At 41.3% G+C, this 24,552-nt stretch overlaps 1 protein-coding gene across 5 annotated transcripts in view; it reads left to right on the forward strand.

Moving 5' to 3' along the window:
• HIVEP1 (HIVEP zinc finger 1) overlaps positions 1 to 24,552 on the forward strand; it is a 140,195-nt gene that overhangs the window by 90,797 nt on the left and 24,846 nt on the right. For all 5 annotated transcript variants that reach the window (XM_028107374.2, XM_028107377.2, XM_028107376.2 and 2 more), the window contains 3 exons: positions 10,692 to 16,657; positions 19,808 to 19,941; positions 20,657 to 20,832. In XM_028107374.2, the coding sequence (XP_027963175.2) occupies positions 10,692 to 16,657; positions 19,808 to 19,941; positions 20,657 to 20,832 (6,276 nt within the window). The remainder of the gene's footprint in view (positions 1 to 10,691; positions 16,658 to 19,807; positions 19,942 to 20,656; positions 20,833 to 24,552) is intronic.

Consider the following 24,552-nt stretch of genomic DNA (forward strand, 5'->3'; position numbering starts at 1 on the left):
AGTCTTTTCGACTCATCCTTCGTTTCAGAATGTCTCCATTTTGCCACCTCTGTCTCCAGTACTCTATTCCCTGTTGTTTCTCTTGACTCTTCTCCCAGTTCCCTGTAGTAATCTAAGCTTAAATCCATCCATCTAAATTTGCTCATATTTTTCCAGTTCTGTCATTTATATTTGGCTTTTCAAACACACTCGCTCTCTTTTTATACTTTCCCATTTTCCTCTGGAATTTTCAATATGCTTTTAATATGAACAGCATAGGTACTTTGATTTTAAAGTCTCTGAATATCAATTCCAATATATTGGACCCTCATTGATCTCTTTGTGATAGTGGTACTTTCATTCTTTTCTTAGGCGCCTGGTTGTCTTTGAATAGTTAGACATTCTATTTTAAAAATTATTGAAATGGGTTTGGAGCCTAAGTTGACATCTTTCTCCAGAGAAGATTTTGATTTGCTTCTACGAGGCTCTTAGGAGAGCTAACAATCCAATATCAACTTAATCCGGTTTTGGGATCTTTGATTTTTCTGGCCACTGGAAGTGAGTTACTGTTCATTTGAAGCTTGCTTGGTCTACATCCAGTTCTCTCTTATTTCTAGGAATGAAGCCCTTCAGGCTCTCAACTGGGAACAGGTAGATTTCCATAGGGACTCCATGGATGGCATGCTCTCGATTCTGTCATTTATACCCTTAGCTCTTTTAGATTGTCAGAAGAGCTGCTCAGCCATTTAGCTGCTGCCTCTGGACAAATTTTCCCCGAGCAAAAGGAGCCCAAATGCTGAATTCACCTTTTTGGACTTTTATCCTCCCCTAGCTGTTGCGGCCCACTAACTTTTCACTATCTTCCTACTGTTTCAGCACCTTCAATATGATAATATTTATAATTTGTTTAGCTATTCTGTTATCCTCAGAGGAGTATCATTTGAATTAATTATTTAATTCCCCATTACTATAAAAGTTGTTTATATATTTGGAGTATCAACCCGTTATCTGCCTTATGTATTGCAATATTTTTCTTTTTGTCCTTTGCTTTTTTTCATATATAAAAGAGAGTTTTCTTTTTTTTAAAGATTTTATTTATTTATTTGAGAGAGAGTGTGTGTGCAAGTGGAAGGAGGGAAAGGAGCAAGCAGACTGTGCTGAGTGTGGAGCCCGACGCTGGGCTTGATCCCTTGACCCTGAGATCATGATCTGAGCTGAAAACAAGAGTATGACACTGAACCGACTGAGCCACCCAAGCTCCCCAAAGAGTCTTTTATATACCCTCAGAGTTCTTCCAGAAATCACTTCTTTCTGTGGTTTTATTTCTTACATTGAATTAATGAACTTAGTGTGGAATGTGGTGTTTGTTCAAGATATACTTTCCTTTTTGGTTCCATGTGTGAAACCCACATATTTAAAAACTGTATCATCCTTTCCTCAGGATTTTGAAATATGCCACTTTTTTGTATACTAAATGCATATATACGATGGAATCTTTGTATAGGCTTTCCGTTTAACCATTAATCTGATTTTGAGAAAATGTTATTTAATCATTTAATCCCTCTCCATGTTGGTGTCCTTATATCATTCTTTTTTAGAATTTTATTATCTAATTTAGAATATTCTCCCAAATGAAGATTAGAGTCATGTCACATTAAAAAAAAAAAAAGAGCAATTTTTTTTTATTGTTTGAAATTGTATAAAGTTTAGAAATTTGAAAACAACTGAATTGATATCTACAAAATATTCTTTCCAGGAGCATGGTGTGTTTCTTTGTTTTGTAAGTCTTTTTTTAATCATATCAGAAAACTGTTTAATTTTTTTTATGTTTTGAATATTTTGTGCCAAATTTATTTCTAGGCATTTTTCTATTTTTGTTGCTGTTACAAATAGAATATTCTTGCCATTATATTTTCTAACTAGGTATTTTTGGTACAAATGACAAGATTGATATTTTTATGTTTTGGGGAGATATCTACCTTCCTGAGCTCTTTTTAGATATAGTAGATTTCTGATTATTTCTCATAGGTTCTCTAGGAAACCATTATATTATCATTAAATAAGGCTACTCTCTTCCTTACCATTATTTATATCTCATTTCTTTTTATTGCTGTTGCATTAGCTATATCATCTAGAGAACTGATTAAAAATCATAGTGATTATGGCAGAAATCCCCTCATTGTCCTATGGTTCAAAAGAGATTTCTCTAGTGTTTGATTTTGAGTGTTGTATATTGTGGGCATGGTAAATATTCTTTATTGTATTTTCCTACTTCTCTAAAGTTTTGTTTTGATTTTTCTGATTTCTCTGTGACTTCCTCTCTGACCCCTAGGCTATTTAGAAATAATGTTGTTTAATTTCCAAATATTTGGGGGTTTTCCAGATATCTTTCTACTGTTTATTTCTCATGTAATTTTGTTGTGGTCAGAGAACATACTTTGTAGGTCCTTTTAACCTTTTTGAGCAGCAGACCATTTTTAAATTTAAGGTTACATGTGCCTAGTGGTTACCTATGACTGCATAACAAATTACTATGAACTTAGTTTAAAAAATACTTAACAGTTTTGTAGGGCAGAAACCTGACATGGTCTCACTGGGCTATAATCAAGGTGTTAGCAGGGCTGTGTTTCTTTCTGGAGTCTGTAGGGGAGAATCTGTCTTTTGCTCATTCAGATTTTGGCCGAATGAAACTCCTGTGTCTGTGGGTCTGAATTCCTCCTGTCCTTGCTGGCCTTCCCAGCTTCTAATGTCCACCTTGTTCCCTGGATCTTGGCTCCCTTCCTCCGTCTCCCTAGCCAGCAGTAGCTGGTCAGGTTTGTCACACTTGAGATCTCTCCCTCTCTCTCTCTCTCTCTCTCACACACATCTTCCTCTGTCAGTTAAGTTTGAAGAGGTCCTGTGATTATCCAGGATACTCTCCCCATTTTAATGTCTATAATCTTACCACGTCTACAAAGTCCCCTTGGCACATGTGAAAGGAGCAAAGTCTCCAGTTCCAGGGATTGGGATGTGGACATTTTGCAGAGCCATTATTTTGCCAAACACACTACCATATTGGAAAATGCAGGGTCACACTGCATTATATTTTACAGTGGTGGAATTTTAAAAATTATTCTTCAGATGTTCTTTTATTGTTAGCATTTTCAGAGTTCTTTATATATGTAGATCCAAATTAAGGTTTTAACATTTCAGTACAGGCCAGCTGGCAGTGAATGCTCTCAGCTTTTGTTTTTCTGTAAAAGTCTTTGTTTTGCCTTCATTTTTGAAAACTGTTATCTTTTGATGGAGAATTCTGGGTTGGCCATTTATTTTTTCTTCCAGTAGTGTGAAAATGTCACTGCACAGTTTCTGTTGAGAAGTCTGCTTTAATTTTTATCTTTGATTCTCTGTGTGTAGTAATACATTTTTCTAACTTCTGGGTACCTTCAAGATTTTGTCTTTATCTTTGTTTTTCAGCACAACGAATATGATTGGTCTAGGTGTTTTTTCCTTTTTTCTTTCTTTTTCTTTTATTTCTTGCTTTTTCTCTCATCTTTTTTCTTTTTAAGATTTTATTTATTTATTTGACAGAGAGAGACACAGCAAGAGAGGGAACACAAGCAGGGGGAGTGGGAGAGGGAGAAGCAGGCTTCCCACGGAGCAGGGAGCCCGATGCGGGGCTCGATCCCAAGACCCTCGGACAATGACCTGAGCTGAAGGCAGATGCTTAACGACTGAGCCACCCAGGCACCCCTCATCTTTCTTTATTCTTACTCTTACTCATCCAGTTGGGGTTGTGTATGCTTTTTGGATCCATGGTTTGTTTATTTTTGAGAAATACTTGCTGTTATTTCTTCACTTATTTCTACTGTGGTATTTGTTCTTTCTTTTCCATTTGTGATTCCAGTTATACATTAGATCATTTGATATTGTCCTATGGGTCTTGAATGCACTGTTCTTGTTTTGTCCTATTTAGTTTCCATGCTATTTTTCTTCTTTGTATTTCTATTTGGTTAATTTTTATTGGCCTATCTTCCTTAGTTTTGTCAGGTCTACTAATGAGTCTGTAAAAGGCTTTGCCTGTCTCTATTATTTTGTCTTTTATTTCTAGCATTTTCATTTGACCTTCTCTCTCTGTGTGTTTAAATTCCCATTTGTGAATGCACATATTGATTAGAGTTATTTTAATTCCCTGTCTGAGAGTTCTGGGATCTGAATCATCCCTGAGTCTGGTTCTTCTGATTGTTTTGTCTCGTGACAGTGGGTCATTAGTGTCTGCATCATATTGAATTTTGGATATTGCATATATATAACAGTAGTTACTGAGGTCAGTGGTTTTTAGTCGTTGGAAATGGGCATGTTTTTCTTCTCTCAGGTGATCAGGTGGGGAGTTGAGGCGGTTTGTTCAGGAGTTGGGCTGGGTTTAGATTTTGGTGTTGCCGTGTATATCTTCCATGTGCCACCCCAGCCTCCAATTATTCTAGTGATGACCTGCCATTTCCTTGTGCCTATAGAGGGGCTGGGGTTCTGGACGGTTTTTTCTCAGTTTGGTGCTCCATGCTCAGCTTTAGCTGCGTGTGTCATTCTGGGAATGGCAGTCTCCACCTCTTTACCTGTCCTAGCAGGTGGACTGCTGCTGCTCCTTCCTCATTGCCAGGCTGGTAGCTGGGGTTGGTGAGGATTGCTTGCTTGTCCTGCTCCAGCCTCAGTCTTAGACAGTTCCTGTGCTTCCTGACCATCTCTCATGGTAGCAGACCTCTCATTTTATTGGTATGGGATTTTGGTCCCAGGACAGTTTCCTACTTACCCTGGGAGAAGGGGTTTCTTCTATCCTTCCCCAAGCTGCAATGGGGTTTACATGTGTGACACATCTGTTGCTCTTTGCCCAGCAGCTTGAAGTTTAAGGTTTTTGTTCCACATGAGAGCTCTCAGGGCCCTGGGCTCTGTGCATTTTCCAGGAGCTGCACCTCCTCCTTTGCACCTCCTATGGAGACCTCCTCTCTCTAGTCTCCCACCCCGCCGTCTGGGTGAGTACCTGCTGGAGGCTCACGGGAGAGAGCCTGGGAGTGAGTGTGGACTCCCCTGGATCTGAGGCCAGGCTAATCCAGCCCATGCTCAGCCCTTAACAGTTTGTTATAGTTTTAGATGATATTTCTTGCTTGTTTGAATAGCTTTCATGTCTTCTTCCACATGTCCTTCCCTGCTTGGCCCCAGGTGAGCCATTTCATGCATCCCTGCATGGAGTTCAGGCTTTGGTTGCTCTGTGACCTCAACTTCTGATGGGCTCAAGAAAAGTTATGATTTTTGTGCTACCTCTAGCTTTTTCATGTTATTATGGTGGAAACAACATTCTTTTCAAGTGTCTACATCTTGAGGCAGACTCATCTAGCTTTATTTTTTAAAGTAAGGAATAGATGTTGAATTTTATTAAATATCATTCACCCTTATTCAGAATGGCCATGTGAATTTCTAAGTCAGTCTTCCTGATGTGATGAATTATATTAGTCGGTCACCTGATATTAAATCCATCCCTTATTTTTTCTTACTTCAAGAATTTTTTCGTTAGCAAATATTTCTTTGATAACCTATGAAGGGCTGGATACATAGAGATGGATAATAAAGAAAGTGTCTTATAGATTTGTATTCTGATCAAAAGGTAGAGAAAAACAACATGTAAATAGATAAGTAGGGCACTTTAGATTGTGATCGAGGTGTTCCAGATTGTGATTTAGATTAGGAAGGAAATGAACAGGGTGGGTAGGCAGTTAGGGGTAACTACTTAGGTAGGGTGGACAGGAACAGCCTAGAATTAGGCTCTAAAGGTTGAAAATGGTCCAGTTGCTTAAAAGAGTTGAGAGTAGGGAGGGCTTTTCAGGAGCTGGCAAGTACAAATTCCCAGGGGCAGGAAGGAGATGGGCCTGGTGGAAGATCAGAAAGTTCACTGGTGTGGCTGAAACATAGTGACTACGGGGGAAATGTTATGAAGGGAGGTCAAAAAGGTAGTCAGAGCCAGACGGCCATGCCATCTCTTTAGCCAAGTTACATGTTTGAATTACGTGAGGGAGGGGAAGAACGTGGAGATGAACTGAATGAGGCTTCCCGTTGCTTGCTAAGTAAAAGTCGTTCCCACATCTACACAGTAGCCTCCTGATTACAGACATTCCTCACAGGTAGTTCAGGTTTGGGTCCAGACCATCGCAGTAAAGCGAGTATCTCAGTAAAGTGAGTCAAGTGAATGTTTTGGTTTCCCAGAGTGTATAAAAGCGATGTTTATGCTCTACTATAGTCTAGTAAGTGTGCAGTAGCATTATACCTAAAAAAAAAACTTAGATATACTTAAAAAATACCGTATTGCTAAGGGATGCTAGCTGCCTTCTGTGCTTTCCATGAGCGATCGTCACTGACCACATCTCTACCGTAACAAATATCACAATAACAAAACAGTTGGGAATACTGCGAGAATGACTGAAATGGGACACAGAAACGTGAAGTGGGAAACGCTGCGGGAAAGATGGCACCGATCAACTTCTTTGATGCAGGGTTGCCATAAACCTTCAGTTTGTCAAAAAAGAAAAAAAAGGCACTCTCTGCAAAGTGCAGTAAAACGAAGCCCAATGACACAAGGTGTGCCTGTGTGTCTAGTATAGTTGTTTATCTCATATTAATTTATTTGTTGTGTCTTACATTTTCAGTCTCTCCGCGCTGACTTTTCCTTCCTGTTTATAACCACACCCAGCGCCCCCTTATCCCAAAAGAACCTTCCATGTCCTTTTCTTCCGCTGATACTGACACCCTGCCTCTCTCCTTTCCTTCACAGCCACTTCTCAGAAGGTGTTCTGTGTTTGCAGGCCCTTACTTCATCATGCCCTGCCCCCCTCCCTCCTTACCCTTCTGTGAAATGGTTTTTAACCATAACAATATCCTTCTAATCCCAGTGACCACGCAACCCAGCACCCTCCTGTTTATTCTTCCTTCTCAGAATGGAAGATTTAAAAACACACTATTGGCCATATCTTCCTTCTTGGAGTCTCTAAACCCTGACTTCCTGGGCCCTTCACTGTCACATGTTTTGTTTTGTCTTTCTTATTACCCCTTGTTTCCTTTCATTTCTACTTCACCTTACATAGAGGGATTACCCAAGGTGCTGAGTCAGACTTCTCTGTCTACCGTATATTCTCTCTGGCTTATCATGTATGTCCTTTTACAAAAACAACTTTCTCTGTGTACTCCCAAATCTGTGCCTCTAGCCCAGACTTCTCTCTAGGGAAAGAAAAGAATATGCATCTATATTTAATAGATCATAATTTTCGTATTGCTGTGTAATCTTTGTAATTATTTTAAATGGATGTGTAATGTTAAGTGCCTCTGCTGTAATTAGCCTAACCATTTCTCTGTTGAAAATTTCTAGTCCTGGATTTGCAGCTACACTTTACAATTCTACACATGTATATCGAGTTTGAGATTTGGTGGGATGGAGAGTGAGTTGCTTTTTTTTCTCCCCCTCTCACAAACCAGCTCAGGCCTCCTAGATAAAGATGGGAAACTCAGCGGAATCTTTGGCAAACCTTTCTTAGGCTTTCTTGCTTTGGATCAGCTGAGAGGCCCACCGTCACTACCTGAGTTCAAGGTAGCAGCATTTTCACCCTTGCATGAACTCCTGAAAGGCCTTGCACATGGTCTCCGTGTCCCCGGTGTCCTTACTCTTTGATGCAGCATGCTCTCTGTTGTTAGAGCACAAATAGTCTTGTGTCCCCAAGACTCCGAAGACCCTGAAGTTTTTCACACTGATGTTTCTCTGAGTAAATCTGAAAAAAGAGATTGACCTTCAACCAAGGCAGGATTTTAAACATACTGTTAGGTTGTAGTTCCTAATACCTACTGTCAGCCTTAGGAATATTTTTTGTCATATTTAGCTGGCAACTCAGATGCTCTCTGGAGCCAGGAGATGTGTTTGTTTTCATTCTATTATTCTCTAGAAGGAATCCTGGAAACGAGCTGATGGTGCTGTTCTACACTCCTTAGTGTTCTTCAAAACATATAGGAGCCCTGATGGTTATCAGGCTTGTGCCTTGGGAGACACAGTGCTGGTGCCTTAGCTACAGAGAACTTGGGAACTGTTTCTCTAACCATTCACCTGTCCCCGGTCATGTGGCCTTTGTGATCTTTCTAGGCTGTTCCAACCACCTACGTGATGGAGAACTGGCTTTTTAATGAAGCCCATCAGATCAAAGCTTCCACCAGTGGCCATGCTGCCAGTTTTGGTCTGTCCCCTCAGCATGATTTGTCTGTGTTCATGAATTTCTGTTTGGGTATCCGACCTGGTGAGGCCTCGGAGCTTTTGCCCGATTGTCAGCCATTTCCAGGAGCACACCGACCAGTTGGTTGACTCCATTTTTGAGCCTTTCCCACCCTTTCCCACTCGGACTCTGTGTTATCACTGCATAAGGAGAGAGGGTTGTGTGCAGCAGGCATTTCCAGGCCCAGTGTTAGTAAAACACCGGCAGCCCTGGAACCATATGGTAGCAGCTATGAACCAGGGTTCACACTTGGGGCAGAAGGTGGGCCTGTGTGCTGGCTGGTGGAAAGTGGGCATGTTATCAAGGCACTGTCCTTCCGCTGCCTTCCACCCCTTGTCCCATGGTCTGTCTTTCTCTCAGATCCTCTAATTCTCAGCTTAGTCTACCATAATAACAAATTGCCTTTAATAAAGTTATTGCAAAGCACACGTGCTGCTGGTAAAAGCTGCCCCCTTCCCACCCTCTGCCCCGACTGTACTTCTGCCTTGAGGCGGTCTGGTCTATGCATCCTCTTAACTCGGTGGCCCACAGTAACTGTATACCAGATGTTGTGGCCATAGGCACACTGTTTGATGATGGTGCTTTCTGCTGTAGATCGGGGGGCCAGGAGAAAATAACTCCTGTCACTCGCCACTGGATCGATTTGAGATTAATCACAATGAAAAAAACAACCCTGGGTGCTTCATTCTTGAAGACCCAAGGGTCTGCTGCTTCATTCTGCTCCACACATTGGTTCCCACAAGGAGGCTTCTATCTGTAATTCCTGGCCAGATGGCTTACCCGTCCGCTCTGCGCGCTCCTGTCCCAAGTCTTGAGAACCAGAGGGGGGAAGGCAACAGTCAGTAGTGAGGCACACAACTTGTTTGAATTCCAGCTCTAGAACGGTAGTGTGGTGTTCTTCTCAGATGGGCCTGGTACCCTCCCTCTCTTGACATTCTCTCTGATCCCCCCACCATCCTTTCCCTTCACAACAACAATGACGACAACAGAGTCCTTGGATTTAGATACTGATCCAACATGCAGAGTCATCCCCACCCGGGATGGAATGGGCTTCATCCCTTGAACAAGGAGAAGGAACCCTGTTAAAGGAGACCTGACAAAATCTTAGAAGAGTGACCACAACTCAGAAAAAGACTGTTAGGAACATACTCTCCACTGAAGGGAGGCCAGCAGTCAGGCTGGCTCCAGGCTTTTCCACTTGAGCATCACTGCCAGATAGCAAAGGAGCATGCAGAGTTTTAAAAGAAAGAATCGAGGGGCGCCTGGGTGGCTCAGTCATTAAGCGTCTGCCTTTGGCTCAGGTCATGATCCCGGGGTCCTGGAATTGAGCCCTGAATCGAGCTCCCTGCTCGGTGGGAAGCCTGCTTCTCCCTCTCCCACTCCCCCTGCTTGTGTTCCCTCTCTCGCTGTGTCTCTCTCTGTCAAATAAATAAATTAAATTAAAAAAAAAAAGAATCGATGTATTTAGCACCAAGTAAGTGTTAGAATTCAACTAGAGAAACCAAGCTTAAACAACCATGCAAATAGAATGTAAATGTTATACACTTTGACAAAAGAGAGAGAGTTGGTCTTCATCTAAAATTGAAACTTGTAGTTCAGAAAATCTGTTTAAAATATGTTTTTTCAAAGTCTTAAGAGAAATTTTTTAGGAATGTAGTGTCTCTATAAAGAAATATGGATTTACGTGTAGTTTTTCCATTTATTTGCACTTCAGCTTCATTTTAAGTACCAAGTTAAATTTTACTCTTTCTGTTTAAGACATATGTAGGATCGTGTATAGAATCCCTTTAAAACTTGGTGTGGTATTTCTGGGTGTTTTGCCTGTGCGTTGAATTTTCGCATTTTTCTTTGGAGTGCCAAACATTGTTGATTTTTTTTTTTTTTTTTTTTTTTACAAATAACTTGATCTAAAAATAAAAGCTTATTCCAAAACCTATGTAAAATATAACAAAATAAACCCATCTACCAACCAAGCCTCTGGGTGCATAGGTCTTGGATGGGGTTTGGCATGGGCAGATTTTTTAGAAATCTCTTGTGTTTCTGAATGTTCTGACAGTTTGGAACTGCTCCTTCAACAGTTTCTCTTCTCTGTTTTTATATGTGTTTTGACAGCCCGGCGGCTTTCACCTTTCTTATAACCCACCTCCATGCTTTCTCGAAACTGGGAAAAACTACTCACCCCAGATGATGAGTTACAGTTTTTCATTTCCACGCATTTCCTTGGCATGGCTAGTAAGAGGCATAGAGTACATCATTAGCTTCATTACTTTCATCCTGAAAAGGGAAAACCAGTGGGAAACATCTTATAAATGAGTGGATCAAAGCATAAAGACGATTTGCTCAACATCATTTCTTATGATGTATATGTATAAATACGTATATAGTTGGTATATATACCATTTTACAAATTGATATTTTTAATTTTTTTCTTAACAGAAATCTTAGAGGCTGGCATTAAAGCAACTTCAGAGTCACTTAAAGGTGTGAAACGAAAAAAGATTGTAGCTGAGAATCACCTGAAAAAAATACCAAAATCCCCACTGAGGAATCCCCTTCAGGCGAAACATAAACAAAATACAGAAGAGTCCTCTTTTGCTGTTCTTCAGAGTGCTTCAGAGTCTCACAGGAAACAGAATCCTAGTCCCGTAAAAAACGGGAAGCAGTTCATGAAACAAAATGGAGAAACACCTGGGGTAGTTGCCGGGGCCCCTAAATCTGAAGACTCTGTCTCCCCAAAGAAGCCCTTGTTTCTGCAGCATGCATCTGAACTGCGTAGATGGGGATCAGAAGGCTCCGACCCCGCCAAGTTAGACTTCCTGGACGCAACATGTGACTCTGGTTCTTTGTCAAGTCAAACCAGGACTGACCACAGTGAATGTACCTCCTCCACTTGTAGTCCTACTTCTTCCTCTTACACAAACACCGCATTCGATGTCTTACTGAAAGCAATGGAGCCAGAACTGAGCACCTTGTCACAAAAGGGCTCGTCTTGTGCAGTTAAGATAGAAAAACTGAGACCAAATAAAACTGTACGGCCCCCTTCTCAGTTACACAGCAGCTCAATGGAGGCCCCAGATCAGACTCCACAAGAATTTGTTTCTGAGCCACGGCCTTCTCCTTGTACCTCATTTGCCGTGCACGTATCTGCTGCTCAGAAGAACGGGCAGGTTCCGCTAGTTTCTCATTCACATAATCAGCACGAACACTTTGTTTCCGCACCTGCCCAACAAAATCAGCAGCCTCCAGCATGTTCAGGTTTCACGAGGTCACTGGTGAACCTGCAAAATCAAGAGAATGCCAAACTTGAACAAGTTTATCATATAGCAGTGACATCATCTGTGGGTCTGACTTCACCTTCCAGTAGAACTCAGGTTACTCCTCAAAACCAGCAAATGGATGCTGCTTCACCGATGTCAGTAAGTCCAGCCCATTCTACACAGTCAGCCCCCCCGCCAATTTACAGTTCAACTCCTGTCGCCTCTGTCGTGAACCACAGCGTGGAGCAAATGTGCAATCTTCTTTTGAAAGATCAGAAGCCCAAAAAACAAGGAAAATATATTTGTGAGTATTGCAATAGAGCTTGTGCAAAGCCTAGCGTGCTTTTAAAGCACATCCGCTCCCATACTGGCGAGCGGCCCTATCCCTGTGTGACCTGTGGATTTTCATTTAAGACTAAAAGCAATCTGTACAAGCACAAAAAATCCCATGCACATACTATCAAACTGGGTCTTGTCTTGCAACCAGATGCTGGTGGTTTGTTCTTGTCACAGGAGTCCCCCAAAGCACTTAGTATCCATTCAGATGTAGAAGACAGTGGGGAGAGTGACGAGGAGGGGGCTGCTGACGAAAGACAGAATGACCCAGCCTCCAGGGACCTGCAGCCTGTGCAAATAATGCAAATGATATCAAAATCTGAAGCTTTACCAAAATCAAGTTCCATTCCCAGCAATCCAGACCACGCGGTGGGTGACTTTTCACTACAGGACAAAGCTTCAGAATTCCAAGCTGTGACGGAGTTACCAAAAGTCGTGGTCCACCCTGTCAGCGTGTCCCCTTTACGAGTCGACAGCCCAAAGCTTACGGACCCCAAGCCTGAACTGTCTAGTGCACAGAAGCAGAAGGACCTTCAGGGAACCAGTGTCCTGTCGCACTCAGCTTGGGCATCCTCCCTAGAGACTGATGAGAAGTCCCGTCAGAAAGGGGACCTGAGTCAGCCTGAAGGGAAACAAGAACCACACGTAGGAACGGTACATGCCCAGCTACAAAGGCAGCAGGCTACCGACTGCTCCCAAGAGCAACAAGGAAAACTTCTGAGTCCTCGAAGTTTAGGAAGTACAGATTCTGGTTACTTTTCACGTTCTGAAAGTGCTGACCAGACGGCGAGTCCGCCGACTCCCTTTACCAGAACGTTACCCACCATGGAACAAGACTCAAATAAGAGTAACGGGCCCTCTGCACCTCGTATCAGTACACCAGCACCCTCAACCCTGTCAACAAGTGAGAAAGCATTGCTTCTGCCGGGTCAGATGCGCCCACCCTTGGCCACAAAAACACTTGAAGAACGGATATCAAAGCTTATCTCCGACAACGAAGCCTTGGTAGATGATAAGCAACTGGATAGTGTTAAGCCACGGAGAACCTCTCTCTCACGACGAGGAAGTATCGATTCCCCCAAGTCATACATTTTTAAAGATTCTTTTCAGTTTGATTTGAAACCAATGGGACGGAGAACAAGCTCAAGCTCTGATATACCAAAGTCCCCTTTCACCCCTACTGAGAAATCAAAGCAAGTGTTTCTTCTGTCTGTACCTTCCCTTGACTGTTTGCCTATTACAAGAAGTAATTCTATGCCTACCACAGGTTATTCAGCAGTACCTGCGAGCATAATACCTCCCCCTCACCCACTGAGAGGGAGTCAGTCATTTGATGACAAAATTGGCGCTTTCTACGATGATGTCTTTGTGTCGGGACCTAACACTTCTGTGCCCCCCAGTGCGCATCCCCGGACCCTCGTCAGACAGTCAGCAGTCGAAGACTCTTCAGCAAATGAAAATCACCTTCTCGGTCCTGGACAGTCCTTGGATGAGAGCTATCAAGGATGCGGTGCCCCTAGTGATGCCGTATCAGCAAGGAGCAAGTCCTTGGCACCAGGCTCGCATTTAGAGAAAAAGAAGTCCCATCAAGGGCGAGGGACCATGTTTGAGTGTGAAACCTGTAGAAACAGGTATAGGAAACTGGAGAATTTTGAAAACCATAAGAAATTTTACTGTTCGGAGTTGCACGGACCAAAAACAAAGGTAGCTGTGAGAGAACCTGAACACAGCCCCGTGCCTAATAGCACACAGCCTCAGATTCTGCACTACAGAGTTGCTGGTTCCACAGGGGTGTGGGAACAGACGCCCCAGATTAGAAAAAGGAGGAAAATGAAAAGTGTTGGAGATGACGATGAACTTCAGCAAAATGAAAGGGGGGCTTCTCCAAAAAGCTCCGAAGGCCTTCCGTTTCAGAATTCTCTGGGCCCCACTTCCACTCTGTCTAAGCATAATATGGCAATAACAAGTGACCAGCAGCATAGAAATATACAGTTGCAAACCCCCCAAATCCAATTGGTTGCCAGAGGCCCCGACCAGACCATGGATCCAAAGCCATCCGCCATCACGGAGACACACCTAAGTTCAGCTGCCCAGGACAAGACAGAGTTGAAGAGGCATGGAACTGGAATCTCAGTCATTCAGCATACAAACTCACTGAGCAGACCCAATTCATTTGACAAGCTTGAGTCTTTTGAAAGAGGTTCCCCAGTTTCCTTCCAGGAGCTGAATAGAACAGTGAAGCCCGGGCCTCTGAAAGTAATAGGAATTTCCCCAGAGGAAGGCCATCCTCCTCAGACTACATCTCACCTTCAGCAGCCTGTGCTATCATCAGATGCTCTGAGAGGAGAACTTCAGGACAGTTTGAGAAAGAGTTCAAATGAACGACATGTGTTAGGACAGCCCTCCCGACTAGTCCGGCAGCACAACATCCAAGTCCCAGAAATTCTGGTCACAGAAGAGCCAGATCGGGACCTTGAAGCCCAAGGCTACGATCAGGAAAAATCAGAGAAGTTCAGCTGGCCTCAGCGTAGTGAAACCTTGTCAAAGTTACCAACGGAGAAACTGCCACCCAAAAAGAAGAGGCTCCGTCTTGCCGAGATGGAACATTCTTCAACAGAATCAAGTTTTGACTCCACTGTGTCCAGGAGTCTAAGTAGGGAGAGTAGTTTATCCCACACTTCCAGTTTCTCTGCTTCATTAGACGTAGAGGATATTTCTAAAACTGAGGCTTCCCCCAAAATCGATTTTCTAAATAGAGCAGAGTTCCTCATGATTCCAGCTGGTGCAAATACCCTTAATGTTCCTGGAACTCACCGGGAAATGAGGCGTGCTGCCTCAGAACAGATTAGCTGCATGCAAACATCCATGGAGGTCTCTGATTTCAGAAGTAAATCATTTGACTGTGGAAGTATAACTCCACCTCAGACAACACCACCTGTTGAATTGCAGCCCCTGACGTCCCCTTCTGGCATGGGGGTCACTGGGCACGTACCTCTCTTAGAAAGAAGGAGAGGTCCACTGATGCGGCAGATATCTTTAAACATAGCTCCAGACAGTCATGTGTCTCCAGTGAACCCACCCTCTTTCCAAACAATTGCTCTTCCCAGTGTGAACGCTGCACCGTTTCAGGGCCCTCAGCTCACTAATGCATCTTTAGCTGAGTTTCCTGCAAACACTTTGCACTCCCAGGCTCAAGTTAAGGATCAGCGAACAGAAACTCTGAGTTCCACCTCTACTAACATCTTTCCTGTTCACCAGCTTTTTGGTATCAATTTGTTAAATCACATCCATGCCCCCCTTAGCCACCAAAACACACAGATGTCTCTACAAGTGTCTACACAGAGTGTCAAACCAGATGCAAGTCCCAGTTTATGTGTATCTTCTAAAAGTAAAGATTGCTTCGCCCCAAAGTACCAACTTCATTGTCAGGTTTTCACTTCAAGCCAGTCTTGCTCTTCCAGTCCTGTACTTTCTTTGCCAAAGCAAGTTCTTTCAGATCCAGTTGGAGTTGACCATCGTGGGACTTCATTAGCATTACCAACCAAATTAATGGATGCCATGCCTAATTCATGTGTCCCGCCCCCATTGAAGCTCGGGCCCCTCGGTGGTCAGGCGCAGAAGGTGCCCACATCGTTTGCGTTGCCCGTGCATCTGCAGAGTAACGTTCCAGGATACTGTTTTGCCACTGTCACACCTCTGCCACAGATCCTGGTGACCCAAGATCTCTCCAACCAGCCAATTTGCCAGGCTAATCGTAGCATGGTGCCAATCAGCGAAGAACAAAATTCCATGCCAAAATTGCAAAAAAATCACCAGAATGCTTTGCCAAACCCAGAGAAGGAACTCGTTTGTGAAAATGCTTTTTCAGAGATGGGCCAGAATTTTTCTCCATCAGATTCCCTGTCCATAACCCAGAAAATGTCTGTGGGTAGACTTTCCCCCCAGCAAGAATCTTCAGCTTCAAGTAAAAGGATGCTTTCCCCAGCAAATAGTTTAGACATTGCCATGGAAAAGCACCAGAAGCGAGCTAAAGATGAGAATGGGGCTGTTTGTATGACAGAGATTAGACCCTTTGAGCCATTGAGTCCAAGGCCTAGTGAAGGTAATAAACAGAAGAAACCCATTTTAGTGAGGCAGGTTTGTACTACAGAGCCTCTTGAGGGTGTGCTATTGGAACAGGATATTTTTTCTCCACCTGAAATGAGTAGTGAGGCTATTAATTTGACAGATGTTTTACCAGCTGATAAGTTGTCATCTGAACACTCTAAGTCTTTAGCTACAGAACCTAGAAGTGAACTACAAGAATTTGAAAAGATCAAGTCCTCCACATCGCTCACTCTTACAGTGAGAAATTCACCTGTCCCTGCAGAAAACATTCACATTTCCCCTTTGGAACGTGTAGACAATAGCCAAGAAAGGAAGTCTCCAGGGGTTAAAACTCAAGGTGACAAAGAGAGCATGACAGAGCGAAGTCAAGGTACGACCAGCACACTTTTAGTGTCTGACTCGGGAGAGACACAGCAGCTGCCTTTCCCCAGCCTGAAGACCTCAACCAGCTTTACATGGTGTTACCTACTGAGGCAGAAGGCATTGCATTTGCCTCAGAATGACCAGAAAACTTCAGCCTACACTGATTGGACAGTTAGTGCCAGTAATCCAAACCCACTTGGTTTGCCTACAAAAGTTGCTCTTTCTCTCCTTAACTCAAAACAGAAGACCGGAAAATCACTATATTGTCAAGCAATAACTACCCATTCCAAATCAGATTTATTGGTCTATTCGAGCAAGTGGAAAAGCAACTTAAGCAAGGTACTTGACATATCATTTATCTTCAGAAATAGTTTGTGCAATGTCTTCATGCTTTTAAATGTTTTAATTGGAAGTTGTATCTTAAATCTTAATTTTGAATGACAAATTGTGCTCTGTAAGTATAAAGTTATCTGAAAGAAAGGATGATAAGTTTACCCTGGAAGTTATGCTGATAAGGGTCACATGGAATCCTTTGGTGATTTTATCTTGAAATGTTTTGAAAATAACTTGCCCTGAGCTGAATATTTAAGTCCTTACATAATGGTACAGAGAATCATGGTTTTACTTTCACCTTTCTCTTATACTAAGTGAGAGGAGATTATGTTTATGCTTTGTCCCTGCTAAGTGCAGGGGAACAGAGGTGTGACTTATCAAAGAGTGTTCTATTTCGTCTTGAAATATAAGCAGAGAGCCATTCATACTTGTCCTCTGTGCGCCTGACTCCTCTCCCTTCGCCATGCCAGTCTCAACTCCCGCCCAGTGTTGGAATCATCTTAGTACTAGAGAGAAGAGTCACAGAATAGCTGACTCAGACACTGGATAATTAAGTTGTTTTGGTCAAGACGTAGAGTAAGGTCCTAAAACTATAACTTTGGGTTATTTGTGGGATCCGCTTTAGTAGACTTCTGGCTTTATAAAGTGGCAAAAATCATTGAAATGAGAATAAATAGATAAAGGGATCATGTTGGACTCTGGCCAATCAGAATTAGAGATTAAGTCCTTGACCTGCACAGATTCACAAGCATATAATACAGGTTTCTAGACATATATATGCTTATCAATAAGGAAATACTTCAGTATCACAGTTATAATGGAGGTATATGCAGTTTTAAGAAGGAAGTCTCTAACTTTGCCAGTAGGTTGAGGAGGTATGGATACAGGGAAGCTATTCCAAAAGTGGAGATACTTTAGCTGAGTCTTTAAAAAAAAAAAAAAAAAGAAAAAGTAGGATTTTTTTTTTCAGGTAAAAAGAATGAGAAATTTTAATAGTCTGCTGAAATGATATGGAAGTGAGAAAGAACTTGGTTTGTTTTTTAAAGAACCCTGAGGAGTCTGCCATGGCTAGAAGGTGTAAGTTTGAAACACTGATGTGCCTTCAAGTTGGAAATACAGGGAAAAAACCAAAGAATTTGCGTGGTGGTAGAGAGAGATTGATCATTTTTCAGCGAAGGAGGGTGCATCCAAACCATTCAGAATTTACTTTTTAAATGCCCAGACTTTACTCTAAACCAACTAAATCATAATCTTGGAAGATGAGACCTGATTATGAGAATTTAAACAGAGCTTCATGAATGTTCCTGTGCCTGTAGAAAAGTGACTATCCTTCAGTACCAAGTGCCTTGGTAGAAATGCCTCTGGAAATGTGTATCTAAATTTGGAGCTAGGCAAGGACTCCCGGTGGAAGGTGTCGGAATTCCTTGGTGCGTTGGTGTAATTCATGAGTTTGCTCAGAAAGGGTGGAAGGAAAAAAGGGCTCAGGATGGATTTGGGGATCACTACTACTTAAAGGGTTGAATGGATAAAGAAAGCCCACCCAGGAAACCGAAAGAGGTTGTTCAGAGAGGAAAGAGGAGGACTAGGAGAAAGTGGGATCACATAGATAAAGGAGGAAATTTCAAGGAAAATTAGGCAGATGGAGAGGTCAAATAAAGGTCACATAAAGATGAAGATGAACATGGTTCCTGAACTGAGCGGTTCTAATATCGCTAGTGACTTGGGTTGTATGGGCAGGTGGTTGTGGAGGACTGGGTGCTGGTGTTAACTCGCAACCCAGATGGTAATGTAAATGGACAGGAAGGGACAGGTGTTTCTAAGAGAAACAAGGTTATCAGCAATATAAACAGCACAGGTGTTTCCCTAAGGAAGGGATAAGGATTTTTGGGTGTTTACCTCATTGGTAACTGGTGACTAGAAGCCAGATTTGATAGTAAGAAAGTGAGCAAAAGGTAAATGGGAATTAGGTATTGAAAAGAAGGTGAAAAGTAGAATTGGTGTTAACAGTATAAAGTCAAGGAAAGGTATGTGTATGCATCCAGATTGTGGGGAAACCCGATGTGTTTGCCGGGAAAAGAAGAGCCCGATGCATTTTTTTGCCAGTCAGGGTCCGTGCCATTACCTCCTCGCACTACCTTTCTGAGACCCTGAGCCGGCAGCTTTGCTTTAGTCCTGGCCTTGAGAGGACGGGGGCTCCCCGGGGTGCTCTTTCTGAGGTTGCGCGGGCCCTCGGTCCGTGGTGCAGGCTCGCTCATTGCTTGCTGGTAAATAAGTCAGGTCAGTACAGAGCTGTCTGCTTGAGGATGTGGTTTGTAAAGAGGGCCCTTGCTCAGAAGAGTCGTGCCTCAAGTTGGATTTGGCCAGAGGATGGGAGTTTGAGCCTTGGCTGTCAAGCTTGACCTTGGACAAGCGACTTCACCCTGAGAGTGGCTTTCTTCACTGGGTCTAACCCCTGTGCTGCCCGCCTCACAGGATGTGTGAGAATGGCAGGGGCTGAGAAGGGGGACGCTGTGGAATCCTAAGGTGCTGTCGCTATGAAGTTTCCATAGGAAATGCACATACTGTTTATCATTTTGATGTTCGTTACCTTTTCCTAGAGACATAATTATTATCAGGCCACAGCCTGACTTCTGACCTGCCTGCCTCTCACAGTTATCAGCATTCGGGAACCTTTGAGAAGATACAGAGAGGAAGCATAATTATGGCTTAAAATGGTAGAAGGGGAGATTCTTGGGAAATGGGGCTTCTGCTTGACAGAATGCAGTTACAGTGCATTCCAGCGAAGGGGGTGTAGTCCTGTTTCTCAGGAGTATGAGACACAGTGTTATACCAAAAAGGGGACCGGGCTCCTTCCCATCTCCAAAGAATAAAGCTCTTTAAGAAATGAAGTGTAGTGTGAGCGGTTGGTCAGTGGATTGTGGTGGGATTTTAAAACAGCATACGATTCGGCAGGTTGCTGTGGGCAAACAGAGAGACTAAAGCTGAGGGAGGGGAAAGATCAAATGACCTGTAAACATGTTATTTCCTCGAAATGCATTCCATTAAGTTAACTACATGTATGGTTCTCTGCCATGTTTTAATTTCCAAGTGAAACATTAGCATGTTTGTGTTTTCAGTTTTATTAAATTAGTTTCTCTTTTTTTTTTTCCCTTTCAGAGAGCATTAGGTAATCAAAAGTCCACAGTAGTTGAATTCAGCAATAAAGATGCCTCTGAAATTAACAGTGAGCAAGATAAAGAAAATTCCTTAATCAAAAGTGAACCAAGAAGAATTAAAATATTTGATGGAGGGCAAGTACAAATTTTACTTTTTAAATGTACATTTAAACATACTTTTTAAATGTACATTTGCTTTCATGTGAATGAAGACTTACCAGTGCCAATTTTATATAAATGTTGCAAGGTTTCTCAGCTTATTAACAGAATCTTCATGGCAAAATATATGTTAGATTGTCATGTTAAATAATTCCATTTGATCAAGAAAATATTTAGGAAACATTGTAGGTCCTAGGAGGCAGCAAAGAACTGTTTTCAGAGTAAACTCTGGGTTTCACGTCGATTTACAATAAGGAGTGCCTCAGGAAATCTGTTGTCAGACGAATTCACTGCCTATTTGATGCCTTTGTGTATTTGGTAATGAGAAAAACACATTGTAAAAGCTGATTGTAGTCCTGGCGAAGCCAGGAAATATGTCAGTACTTAGAGTTGTTGTCATTAAATTTAATAATAAAGAAAACTTTTGCACCAGTGGTTTAGAAGGAGGGAGTGCTATGCTAAAATTAAACCTAGTATCGAATAAGGTTGCTTGATTAGAATTAGGTATTAGCATATTAAGTGTTGATGCGAAAACCTGGACTATTCTGTTACTTATATGTGCATAAAATTTGTATTGATTGAGTATAAAAATTGTGACTTGCTTTATTTTGTAAGTTGAATTCTAATCATCAATATTTTCTCAAAGACATAGTATCCAATCTTCCTATTTATTTTTTTTTCTTTAAATTAGATATAAATCAAATGAAGAGTATGTATATGTCCGAGGCAGGGGAAGAGGAAAGTACATATGTGAAGAATGTGGAATACGTTGTAAGAAACCTAGTATGTTAAAGAAACACATACGGACCCATACAGATGTCCGCCCCTACCACTGCACTTACTGTAACTTCTCCTTTAAGACGAAAGGTATGAGATGACATTACTTCATGGTCCTTTTTATACACATTGAGACCCAGCTTTACATACTCTTTGACCAAGGATGCAGCAGCTTGAATTGACTAATATAAATACATCTTGTCAACATGGTAGTCTTATTTCTTTATCTGTCTCTAGACCTCTGAGGGAAAAAAAGTTTTCTTAATTATACACTTTTACAATATATATAATAAACATGACATTTTAAAAGGAGAAACTGCCCTTTTTTATTTTACTCCCCAAGTTAGAGTTTGAATAACATGATGACTAATACATTTCAAAAATATTTTGGGGCCAAAGAAGAGAGAAATTTTCATGATTACAAGTAAACCGAAAAAAATTGAAGAAAATTTTTAAATAATAACTATAGTAAACTTATAATGATTGTGTTCATGTTTTATTATCTAATTTTAGGCATGAATAGCCATTTCTCTTTTTTCCATGATGCTTTTTGTTTTTCATCCAAATTCTATTGACTTTCAGCTTCACAAAATTTCTGTTGTACTATTTAATATTTAATGTGCACCTAACTCCGAACTAGTCATTAAAGTTACATTTAGTACTCTTTGTACTCCTTATATGTTTTTATTTAAATTGTAAGTCTTTATTATAGTTAAGGTAATTTTGCCCTCTTCAGATTCCCTGCTACATATCATGAGTACACTACTTATAAAATAATGCTCACTTTCTCCATTAGGCTCCTTGCTCGTGATCATTATATAAAAATATGTTACTTGAGACTTTAGTTTCCCATACCACCCTTTAAAAACTAAGAATCTCTCTAACACAAAACAATGTAATCATAATATTACCTGCCTGAAAGCACAACATCTGTAAAAAGATAATCATTTTTTTTACAGAAACTTATTTTTTCCCTTTTGAGTGAACATTCACCTTTTTTCTGATTATATAGGCTGTCTTTAGGGTTTTTGTTTTAAAGATTGATCAACTCTTTAGCAAAATTTATTTCATTTTTTGGCTAGTATTTATTGATATTTAAAGAGAATTATAATAGGTAGCAGCTAAACAGCTTCAAATTCACTCTCTTTACAAGCCAGTAGGCCCCTAAGCCAGAATGATAGAAATAACAGCAACGGGACTGTTCTGCAGCTAGCTTTGAATGTTACTGAAGAGTTTCAAGACATCATGAGTAATTGGGAGGTTCACGGTCTATAGTCCTTTCACTGGGATGTGGATTCTCCTCCTGGAAATGGAGGGTGGGTTTCAGGATGCCCCTCCTGGCCTTGTGTGCAGGCCGTGATAAGAGAGAGTGCTTTGATCTCTTCACCCAATTTATTATTGCCCTTTCACTGGTTTTGATCCTGTGATTAAGAAACATCAGTTACTTTCCAACATGAGACCAGGAGACCGGAAAGAGGCCAGTGTTACTAATAAAAGATTACCAAGTACAGAACAGTTTTGCTAAATAATAGAGGCTTAAGGTATAATGTGAAATGGGTATTTCTCAACAGAAGGAGGAAAAGGAATCAGAATATTCAAAAAAACTATATTCATAAAATAAGGGCCATAGATAGAGGGAGGAACACTTAAGATGTGGAAAACTAAATGAAACTGCAGAGACTTCTTGGCAAAGAAAAATACTCTGAATCACCAAATAGTAATCTTAGTGAAATAACTCAACACGGCATTATGTCACGTTTTAGATGAATGTTTCTTAAAAGGCTGACAGGGCATAACAACCCCCGAAGAGTGAGCGTCCAGTCTTTTCAGTGTTCGTGTCCTCCGCCCCTCTGATATGCTGCTTATCTGAATTTACATTAAATGTTTTGTTTTGTCCGCTAATTCTTTGGAATTACACAATAAATACGCATTTGAAGAAAGCTACCCTCACTAAGGAGACTGGTGAAGAAAATGCTAGAAATTCAGTCTTTTCCTCTTCCCAGCATGACAGTTCTTTATTTTACGGGTCAGCTTCCTTGCGGAAGGCTGCCTTCTATGACTATCTGTAAGACAGATTCCATAGTATCTTCTAAAGGTAGCTAACTAATAAGAGACTTGATTTTAGATGAGGCTGTAGATGTTGCCCTACTGGATTTACTTTGTTGTCCTAGCTGGTGCAGCTCTACTTCTCATCGGCTGTGTCTGGTGGTAACAGAAATAGTGATGTAATGACAGTGCTACATAAATACGGGTATGCAGAGAGAACGAAATGCTGCCCCGTGAATGATCTGCAGTGCGAGGAAATGATGCTTCCCATGGTAATGCCTATAAATCTCTACTTCGTCATTTGTCCTCTTAATTTATTTTATGAGGACATTTTCAAAGGACTTTTAATTGATTTGTTTTCACTGTTTAAAGGTCAGTCAGCAGAAACTGTACAGTGAGCTCGCATCTCTGCAGGATTTACTATCATTTATGTCACAGAAAAGCTAGACACTCTATATGTTGCCCTCAGAACCCGAAACAAAACCTCACATGCTTTCCAGAAGGTTTAGATTAATATTTATTAAATCTGTTAAAAAATTTACTTATTAAGTTAATGCCCAAAGTTCATAGCATTGCTAGGGGATATTTCCATCTTAATATGTATATTTTGCATGTTAAAATGCAGATTGTTTGTTTATTTTAACTTATTTAAGAAGTAGGCTAATAAAATAAGTAATAGCTCAAGTTATGAGAAAATGTGCTTATTAAAAGCTTATATTCCCAAATTTGCCTGATTACAATTATCCATTAACTTCTATAAGAAGGAAATAATGTTCTGTAGCTGTCCATTTAGGGAACAGAAGCACTTTAAAAGAGACTATTAGTGGAACTTATAATTTGGTTTGTAATATTGTTATTATATTAGAAAGTGCTTTGACTCGTAAGTGGACATTCATATTCAGATGGCCAAGCCATTTTTGTTTACAACTTTTTAATGTGAAAATTTTCAAGCATACAGGAAAGTAGAGATCTGTATAATGAACGCCAATATACCAACCACCTTTTACTAATCATTAACATTTTGCCATATTTGCTTCATGGTTGTTGTTTTTTTTTTTTTTTAAGTGTATTTAAAGTAAGTATCTGACACAGCCAAGCCATGTAAGCCAGGTGTCACCTCTAGAATTACAGAAGTCGGAGTTTGATGGGCCTAGACAGTATCTGGTCCAGGCACCCTCTCACACTTGAGCCACCCCCCTGAAGCACAAAGCTCTGGGTTGCTCTGCATACTGACTAGTGGAAGAGTTGGCTTGAACAAGTGTGACCAGGTCCGTGGACTTAGGGCATTTGCAGTGGTCCTGAGGTTCTGTAAATAGAACCGTGTCCCCGGCCCTTCAGTCACTGCCAGCCCAGAGTTGAGAGCAATGATTCAGACATTCTTAACTCTTCTAGATGCTTATTGTCAAATACTAGTTTGCCCCTGCTCACCAAACTAAGTCTTTAGATTTTGTTTTCTCAAAAGAGATGCTTTTCCCTTGTTGGCAGTTTTGTGTGTGTATGTGGCATTATCCACTCAAGCTGCTTGGTATCCTTAGAAGAATCTGAGGTCTCCCCCTGCATTCATAATCACTTGGGACAAATGTGCCCAGTGGTTCCCAGTTAACCTGGTAATACTTAGCTGCCAAAGGAAATACCTCTTTAGAGATACTATTATGAGACTTCTAGTCAATATGGTGAAGGGAAATTAATGCAGGAAATTCTTTCTCAGGTCCCAGTGAACAGAAATTCTGTTTATGACATAACAACCAAATGTAGTTTTTGAAA

Source organism: Eumetopias jubatus, unplaced genomic scaffold (assembly GCF_037043125.1).
Source record: "Eumetopias jubatus isolate StellerSeaLion01/CBP00866 unplaced genomic scaffold, mEumJub1_p1.0 scaffold_6, whole genome shotgun sequence".
NCBI lineage: Eukaryota > Metazoa > Chordata > Mammalia > Carnivora > Otariidae > Eumetopias > Eumetopias jubatus.